General features: G+C 41.7%; 1 protein-coding gene across 1 annotated transcript; it reads left to right on the forward strand.

Moving 5' to 3' along the window:
* The first annotated feature begins 5,711 nt into the window (after nucleotides 1–5,711).
* Nucleotides 5,712–8,511, forward strand: Rnase10 (ribonuclease A family member 10 (inactive)). Its single transcript, XM_031361862.1, has 2 exons — nucleotides 5,712–5,849; nucleotides 7,046–8,511. Exons 1-2 carry the CDS (start codon nucleotides 5,744–5,746, stop codon nucleotides 7,684–7,686), a joined length of 747 nt encoding a protein of 248 aa, XP_031217722.1. The 5' UTR covers nucleotides 5,712–5,743; the 3' UTR covers nucleotides 7,687–8,511.
* Nucleotides 8,512–9,914: the final 1,403 nt, after the last annotated feature.

Consider the following 9,914-nt stretch of genomic DNA (forward strand, 5'->3'; position numbering starts at 1 on the left):
TTTGGTTTATAAGTATATTTATTTATTTATTTATTTATTTTTTCGAGACAGGGTTTCTCTGTGTAGCCCTGGCTGTCCTAGAACTTACTCTGTAGACCAGGCTGGCCTCGAACTCAGAAATCCACCTGCCTCTGCCTCCCAAGTGCTGGGATTAAAGGCGTGCGCCACCACCACCCGCATTTATTTATTTATTTATTTATTTATTTATTTACTTTTAAACTTTATTATGTGTATCTATCTGGGTGTACATCTGTGTACCATGTGTGTGCAGGAGCCTTTGGAGGTCAGAAGAGGAATCAAATCGTCTGGAACTGGAGTTACAGACTAAACTGCCATGTGGGTGCTGGAAACCAAAGCCAGGGTTTATAATTCTTCTTTGTTAGGTCTTTATGTGGTTTGTATATCAAGGTAACTGTGGTCTCATAAAATGAATTGGGTAATGTTCCTTCTGTTTCTGCTATGTGGAATAATTTGAGATTATTAGCATTAACTCTTCTTTGAAAGTCTGGCAGAATTCTGTGCTAAAATAATCTGGAGGGGGCATTTTTTGTTTGGAATGACTGCTTCTATTTCACTAGGGCATTATAGGTCTGTTTAAATTGCTTATCTTATCTTAATTTTACTTTAATAAATGATATGTATTGAGGAAATTCTTCATTTCCTTTCGGTTTTCAAGTTTATGGAGTACAGGTTTTTAAAATGTCTTTATGATTCTCTGAATATCCTCAGTGACTGTCATATCCCCTTTCATTTCTGATTTCATTAATTTGGATATTCTCTCTCCATCTTTTAGTTTGTTGAGTTTATTGATTTTCTCAAAGAACCAACTCCTTGTCTTATTGATTTTTTGTATTGTTCTTTTTGTTTTTATTTTATTGATTTCAGCCCTGAGTTTGATTATTTCTTGCTACCTATACATTTTGGGTGTGGCTTCTCCTTTTTGATCTAGAATGTTCATATGTGCTATTAAGTTGCTAGTATGAAATCTTTTCCATTTTTTAAAAATGAAGTAACATTGTTCAATTTACTTAGTGCTATGAACGTGGCTCTTAGAACTGCTTTTATTGTGTCCCATAAGTTTTGATATGTTGTATATTTACTTTCACTCAATTTTAGAAAGTCTAACTTCTTTTTTAATTTCTGTCATAATTCATTTTTCATTCTGTAGAAAGTTGTTCAGTTTCTATGAGTTGATATCTAACTTTAATCTGTGATGGTCAGATAGGATGGAGGGTGTTATTTCAAAGGTTTTTTTTGTTTGTTTGTTTGTTTTGTTTTTGAGACAGGGTTTCTCTGTATAGCCCTTGCTGTCCTGGAACTCACTCTGTAGACCAGGCTGGCCTCAAACTCAGAAATCCACCTGCCTCTGCCTCCCAATTGTTGGGACTAAAGGCATGTGCCACCACTGCCCAGCAATTCCTGTTATTATTATTTTTTTATTGTTGTTGTTGGTGGTGGTAGTGGTGGGTATGCAGGTGCACCTGTAATTTTGCTTGTCTGAGATTATTTATTCTTTGTGTCTTCATGATTGTAGTTAACATACTTAGGTTGAAGTTTTCCTTCTAGCCTTTTCTGGAAGGCTGGATTTATAGATAAATATTGCTTAAATTTGGCTTTATCATGGAATGTTTTACTTTCTTCATCTGTCCTGTTTGAAAGTTTTGCTTGACCGGGCAGTGGTGACACATGCCTTTAATCCCAGTACTTGGGAAGCAGAGGCAGGTGGATTCTGAGTTTGAGGTCAGCCTGGTCTACAGAGTGAGTTCCAGGACAGCCAGGGTTACACAGAGAAACCCTGTCTCAAAAAAAAAAAAAAAAAAAAAAAAAAAAAAAAAAAAAAAAAAAAAAAAAAAAAAAAAAAAAAGAAAAGAAAAGAAAAAGAAAAGAATGTTTTTCTGGGTATAGTAGTCTAAGCTGGCATCTGTGGTCTCTTAGAGTCTTCACCACATCTGCTCAGATCCTCTGGCTTTTGGAGTCTCCATGAGAAATGAGGTAGAATCCTAATAGATCTGTCTTTCTATGTTATGTGGTCTTTTCCCCTTGAATTCTAATATTCTCTCTTTGTTCTGTACATTTAGTATATAGATTACTGTGCACTGAGGGCACTTTCCTTTCTAGTTAAATCTATTTGGTGTTCCGTATAACACCAAACTCACAGATAACTCTGGAGGTATCTCCTGCTTCATGTTAGAAAATTTTTCTTCTATGATTTTGCTATTCCTCTATTTTATGAACAGATTTGGTCTGTTCACAGTGTCCCAGATTTCCTGTGTGTTTTGTGTCAGAATATTTTTTTTAGATTTAACATTTTCTTTGCTTCATGTATCTATTTTTTTCTATTGTGTCTTCAACATCTAAGATTCTCTCTTCCATCTTGTATTCTGTTGATGAAGCTTAGCTTTATAGTTCTTGTTTGAAATCTAAATTTTTATCTCCAGGATTCCTTCAGCTTGGGTTTTCTTTATTGATTCTACTTCCTTTTTCAAGGCTTGGTCACTTTTATTTATTTCCTTACATTGTTCGTTTTCCTGGATTTCTTAATTTCCTCTATAAGGACCTCTACCATATTCATAAAAGGTATTTTAAGATCTTTGTCTTGTGCTCCAGCTATGCTGGAATATCCAGACCCTGCTGTGGTAGTGTGGCTGGGCCCTAGTGGAGACATATTCCCCTGTCTGTTACTGATTGTGATTTTACATTGGCGTCCATGCCTCTGGAATTGGGAAGATCATAGTTGTAGGTGCTGATATCTGGTTTTGTCTTTGTTGAATGGGTGTTTGATCCTTGGTCTTTGTTTCTTCTCTGGTCTTTAGAAGAATCTGATAGCTGTGAGCAGTCTGGTAGGAAGTTTTCTGTGAAGCTAATAGTTGTGGTCACTGGCAGTTGTAGGTAAATGTGGTTTTGGGTATTGGGAGCTCAGCTAATATGTTCTGAGGGAATGCCTGCTGGTGCTTGAGGCTGGAATAATGGGATTAGTTGGAGGAAGGAAGGCTGGAAGAGAAGATCTTCCTGATCCACTGAGGATGGGGTCAGAGAGGAAAGGAAGATCAAAGCAGGTGTTCTGTTACAGAGCTGGGACTAGACTAGGGGATTGAATCTAGAGAAGCAGGAGAGGATCTATAGTCAGCCTCCCTCCTTCCCTGGTAGGAGTCTAAAGAGAGAGAGAGAGAGAGAGAGAAAGAGAGAGAGAGAGAGAGAGAGAGAGAGAGAGAGAGAGAGAGAGAGAGAGAGAGAGAGAGAGAGAATGGCTACTAAATCCTAAAAAGGCTACTAAATCCTAAAAAGCTATTCACATCTAGGCAGCATGGTGCATAGCACATACCATTAACTCAACCACTTTCTTGTTGGACCTCAACTTTAATAGCAAGGTGGTTGGTCACCCTCCCAACACTCATGCGTTTTCCCCCTAGGAGAAGTAGAGGCTGTGAAATATTTGGGACAGAGGGATTCATTGTTTGTGGGAACTCCTCCCATAGATTTTATGGGTTCTTGAAGTTTCTTTGGCACCAGAATGAAGTGACTGTGGTATGATTTGTTGTTTATGTTATTACCCAAACTCCCCTGACACTAACGAAGCTTCTAAAATTAGTCACATAGAAAGAACAAAACAGTCCAGTGACACCCCCCCCCAAGAAGCCAAGTGGACCCAGAGCCTAAATAAGTGGGAACCCAAGTCGGATGAATTGCAGAGATTAGAAAGAGCTAAAGAGTTATAAGGATGAAGTTGGGGGCTTCTGTTCTATGAATTGTGATCAGGCTTATGTGAGTTCATCCTATACATGTGAGTTGTTACAATAATAACCAAGCTTGGCTTCGCGATACATTCCTGTAATCCTAGTACTGGGAGGCTGAGGTAAGAGAAATGACACAAATTCATGGCCAACCTGTGCTACACAGTGAGATCTTGTCTCCAAAAGACCAAATAAGTAAATTTTAAATAACTTTTAAAAAAAGAGTCAACTTACTCATTTCAGATCATTTCCTCATGGGTAACCAACTCTTCTCTAGAGCCATGGGAAAAACAACATAGACTAGAGCCAATTATCACTCTCTTTAGGCAGGTAGTATAAGATGTTGACACAAAACCACAGCTCTCATCTTGAGGGAGTAAAAGATAGCCATTTTGAGTGACTGTGGGCTAGGAACACAGGTTTGGGTTAGCCCAAATTCCATGTTCCAATGTAGAAGCCATTTCATGAACTTGATAGTTTTATAGGATGGTTAAGGCTGAAATCAAGGCAGATTTAAAATACATTGGTGGCTACCTCAGGGAGGCAGGAGCAGTGAGATAGGGGGGGCGTTTTACAGGCAAAAGATGCTATCTGACAATATTCTTAGCTTTGAGGTTGGTAAAAGCTAGTGCTCTGCTAAGTCAATAGATCCCAAAAGGTTTCTGTTAGTCACAAGATGTTAGTTCTAACGCAGATACAGGCAAGAAACACAGTTCTGGGAGGTTAGGACTAGCCCAAGATGAAGTAACAAGGTGATTAGCCTCAGGACCTGCAGCATTCCAGTTTCTCCACAGTACCGTACTTCTAATCAGTCAATCTCTGAAGACACAGCTTCTTTCAGGAGATTTGTTCACAAAGACAAGGAGCAATGGGTGGCAGCTGGCAGAGCAGGGGCCCATCCTGCCCCTCCATAGTCTGCTATTGTGGCTTATACAGCTCATTGAACATCTCACAGCTTCAGTTTTATTTTAAAACTGGGGCAATAATTCTAACCTCCTCTGGTAAAGAGGCTGGAAGGTCACATGAGGTCACTTCCGTGAAAATGAACTAAAATGTAAAACCATCTATCTAAATCCTCAGACCTCAACAGCTCCTTCACGTAAATGACAAAAAAAGGGCCTTTTCCTCTGCCTGAAGACTTTGTGCCTGTCTTAATACAGTTAGTTTAGCAGAGAGCAGGGGAGGTTTCAGTCTCTACTTACACTTTTGCTGGCCATTTAAGAATGAACCGTAGCTCGAAAGGCAAAAAACAAACAAACAAACAAACGAACAAACAAAAACCCTCCAGAAACCCTGTAGACAACAGAACTGTCAGACTACCACTTGATACCCTGCATAAGGACTACAGAAAATATGCATCTCAGGGTAGATCTAGAGATGATCTTTGTAGTGCCTTATTGGTCCCCAGAGGATCATTCCCCAGCTGGAGAAGGGAGCATCTATCGTCTACGGTGAACTTACTGGTTTTATTCACCACATGAAGGAGCTGATGGATTGTTCTGCTTTGATATTCCTTTTCAAGAGCCAAATTACTACATTTACAAAATTTGGATTTTTTTTTCCCCACTGCAAATAGCCAAATGAAGTTGTGATACACTCGTAAAAATGTGAAAAGCAGTATTAGAAAGGTGATGCAAATAAAAATAAAAACAAGACGCCAGAAACTGCCATTCCAGAAGTGATAGGAAAGGGCTTAAGGCAGTATTTGTAGAAAACAAGACAATCAGGCTTGGAACTCAGGCACAAGGTGAGACTGTTCTAAGCCACATTTCAGTGGGTGGAACTAAGAGTAGAACAGTTAATGGAATAAAACTGTCTGTAGTTCCCCTATTTAGAGGGCACTTCCTGTCATTTGCCTAAATTTCTTTACTTCAAAGTGTTTGTGGGAGTAGAAAGACAAATTAGCTGAGTGTGTTTATTCTGTGCTGGGAAGGGAAGAAGGGGAGAGGAATGGATTCAGGAAATTCGGCTCTGTTTAAAAGCCCTCAGCACACAAGGAGATAGCTATTTTTATGGAGAGCAGCTTCTGGGTACTGCTCACAGAGAAGAAAGTTCTAGAAGAGCAGAACTGGGGGCATAGGAAGAGCCAAGACTATCTGAAGCTGCTTACAAGTATAGGTAAGCCACATCAGGGTCAGATACCTCAGGGAGCAAACCCGGGGCCTCATGTATGCTAGGCAAGATCTCCACCAACGGAGCCACATCCACAGCCTATTTGGTTTCATCCTCTTGACATTTCTTTCTCTCCTCTTCTTTAAAACAAAAACAAGCTCTGGCAAGTTTTACTAGAGGAAACCTTTCCTGGTTTATCTCACCAGTCTGCTCTGGCAAGCTTCTAATAACATCAGAGTCACTTGAGTCAATGACAGCCAGTGTGCACACTCTGCAGTATTTTCCACATGCTGTGCCAATGTAATGTTATTACCACTGTAATGATGGATGCTAGTTTTTGGCCAAGAACACAAAATTCTATGTCAGATTTCCTCAGAGCTGGGTGATTGTTGAGCAGGAAGGCCAACCGTGCCCTTCCCTGAGCCCTCTGCTTCAGAGCCTGCTTGCACACAGCATGCACTTTCCACTTTTCATAACAAGTTGGAGCCCAGAGCTGTTGACTCCAAAGAGTTTATCTTCCTTTCAGCTACATCTCCTTGCCTTAGCCGTGGGATGGCCCCCAACCAAGAGCAGCTGCCAAAATAGCTGGAGACAGAGAAAGCTGTACTGCATTTCTTCCCTAGCCACAAATAGAAATTCAAATGACAAGACATAGCAGAGGCCTGGGCTACGATTGCCCACTTCCGCAGCTTTACGTTAGGAGTGAGAACAAACCCATTTCTTTTTCTATTCATTTTTAATCGCTTTTTGGGAAAAGGGTAATAATAACAAGCAAAATAAATCTGGGATAAAAATGGACACATTGCTTACTAAAACAAGGCCGTCAGTAAGAATTTCTTTGTACTCATTTGGCTTAGCTATCCTCTTTGGTGATCTGAGAGTAATTTCTGTTTAAGAATCAGTGGAGTGGGGAGGGGCTAGAGAGGATGGAGTGGTCTAAAGTTTCCTCACTGATTACTCAGACAGGGGCCAGTTGAAAGTCACTTCCATTAGCCACTTTCCAATCCTCAAGACCCACAGAGGAGTGGGGAAAGGGAGAAGGGGAAGAAGAAATGTTCAAGAAAGAGATTCATTGCCTTAGGGGATAGAGTAATGGGAAGAATTATGTGGAGTACCCAAGGCCTATTTTGCTGGCTTTGGCCAACCATGGCAGGGGCCAGAATTTATCTACATCACGCCTTCATTTTCCTCCTCTTCTCCAGGCAAAATGAAGGTGACCCTGGTGCATCTGTTGTTCATGATGTTGCTGCTGTTGTTAGGCCTGGGGTTGGGACTGGGCCTGGGCCTTCACATGGCTGCTGCCATCCTGGAGGATCAGCCACTGAATGAGTTTTGGCCCAGTGACTCCCAGAATACTGAGGCCACTGAAGAGGGAGAGGGCACCCGGACCCCAGAAGCCCTGGCACTTGGCTACAAAGAAATGGCGCAACCTGTCTGGCCCGAAGAGACTGACCTCAGTGAAGATGAAGTCGGGGGAAGTAGGATGTTGAGGGCTGAGACCTTCTTTCAGAGCAAACAAGACTACCTTAAGTTTGACTTGAGTGTCAGGGACTGTAATACCATGATGGCCCACAAGATAAAGGAGCATAATCAGAGCTGCATAAACCAGTACGCTTTCATCCATGAGGACCCAAGCACAGTCAAAGCCGTCTGTAACAGTCCCCTGGTTGACTGTGACCTCAAGGGGGGCAAATGTCACAAAAGTCCCCGGCCTTTTGATCTGACATTGTGCAAGTTGGCCAAACCAGGCCAAGTCACTCCCAACTGCCGCTATCTGACTTACATAATTGAAAAGGTCATTATCATAACGTGCAACGACATGAAACAACTGGAGGCTAAATGAAACAGCTCGTGCCTTTCTCTTCTCTTCATCTCGTTGCCTCTCTTCTTTTGCATTTCCATTTGCTGATGCTTCTGTCACCTCCTTGGGTTTGCTAACTATAGAGAAGGTCCTGGGAGGAGAGGACGGACAACTGCTGATCTTTGTCTTCTGAAAATATTATTCTTTGCATGGGGGGGGGTGGTCATCCAATTTGCATTTTGTTCTGGGGGCCAGAAATGGCAAAATAATAATGCTTAGTTTCTCCTAGATATCTCTCACCTTTAATCCCTGTCCTACAAAGGCCAAACTCTAGACCTTACCTTAGCCATAGTCATCAGCCTGATCCCTGGACTGAATATACCTTGGGTGTAGACTAGAAGAGTCTAATGCCTCCTTTACCCACCTCCTTCCCTGCTACCTACATGGGGCCTCTACATGCTACCTACTTGTGGTAATCACAGACTCCTGGGCCCTATACAAAGCAACATACCTCTGCTGCAGATGCAACTGAAGTGATTCTACCTAGGACTGTGTCTGGAAAGCTATGTGGCTAGGCTTCTTTTCCTGAGCCTGGAAAATTACTGAGGTGAGGTGGTGAGGGGCATAGACTGGAAGATCAAGTGTGCCCTTCTCCCAGCCTTGAGCAGGCTAAATAGACCTTAAGTGTTTGCCACAGTTGGACCTTAATGACCCAGGTGGAGTCAATTTCCTACAGTAGCAGACTGCCCTCTGAGCTTGCTTTGCAACATAATCCAGCTGAAACAAAGCAACTCAATCCAGCTGAAACAAAGGATGGGTCTGTGGGCTTTCCCTAGTGCTGACTATTAAACTTTGAGCCTTGATCAGAAACTTTTGTCTTGGCTTCATCCTTCTCTCACACCCCACCCTTTTCATTTCCAGCCCCACTTTCAGGTAACCCAGTTCATCCATGGCTGCTGGACAGCTACAATCAAGTGCTTGAATAAGGAACCATCTTTCTCACCTTCCCACTTCTTTCCTCCCCTTCTACTTTCACAACCTTCGTCTTTGCCTCCTTTGTTTCTTTTTTTTGTCTGATACTTTTCTGTGTTCTTCTTTTCTTTTACCTTTCTTTTTTGGGATCTTCATTTCTCCAGATTTCTTTAGCCACTCAGTCAGCTAACATGTGGTATTGAAGCTATACTGGACAAGCCAATGTTGGTCCCATAGACTCAATCTGGCATAGGGAGTTTGAAGTTAGGTGGGGAAGGAGGGAGAAGGAAAGAAGGAGGGAGGAAGGAGAGAGAGAGAGAGAGAGAGAGAGTAAGAGAGAGAGAGAGAGAGAGAGAGCTATTTTTGGTTGTCAACTCAATTACATCCAAAATTAACTACAACCCAAGAAAAACCCTGTGAGGGGTTTTTCTTTCTTTTTCTTTTTTAGATTTATTTAATTTATTTTTATGTGTATGAGTACACTGTAGCTGTACAGATGGCCGTGAGCCATCATGTGGCTGCTGGGAATTGAACTCAGGACCTTTGCTCACTCCAGCGTAATTGACTGTAGCTGTCTTCAGATGCACCAGAAGAGAGCATCAGATATCATTACGGGTGGTTGTGAGCCACCCTGTGGTTGCTGGGAACGGAAATCAGGACCTTCGGAAGAGCAGTCAGTGCTCTTACCCACTGAGCCATCTCGCCAGCCCCAGGGTATTTCTTAGTTAAATCATTTGAAATGGGAAGAGCCACCTTTTATCTGGGTCTTTTGAGGTAGGAAGATACACTTTTGATCTAGGACACATCTTTTGGTGGCAGCCTATACAAAGGACACGGAAGAAGGGAATTCTCTCTCTTTTCCTGCTTGCCCTCACTCTTGCTGGCAAGTTCAAATCTTCATTGGCATTAGAACTTCTTCAGGATTCCATTGTATGCTGAAAACCATCTTAGATATCTAGACTTTTGACTGAATAACTACTGGATTCTTGGACATTTTGTTGATAGATAGCCATTGTTGGACTAGCTGGACCAAAGCTGTAAGTTAAGTCATTCTAATAAATCACACATACACACACACACACACACACACACACACACACACTTTCCATTATCCTGCCTGTTTACTTCAATTAGATGTTAGTCAGTTTTTTGTTACTGTCATGAGATACCTGAGAACTAACTTAGAAGAAGGAAGCATCCATTGTGGGTCCCCTGGAAGAGCAGCAAGTGTTCTTGGCTACTGAGCAATGTCTCCAGCTCCTATAGTTTTGCTTTTTTAAACTCCAAAAGAAGATTCC

Source organism: Mastomys coucha, unplaced genomic scaffold (genome assembly GCF_008632895.1).
Source record: "Mastomys coucha isolate ucsf_1 unplaced genomic scaffold, UCSF_Mcou_1 pScaffold9, whole genome shotgun sequence".
NCBI lineage: Eukaryota > Metazoa > Chordata > Mammalia > Rodentia > Muridae > Mastomys > Mastomys coucha.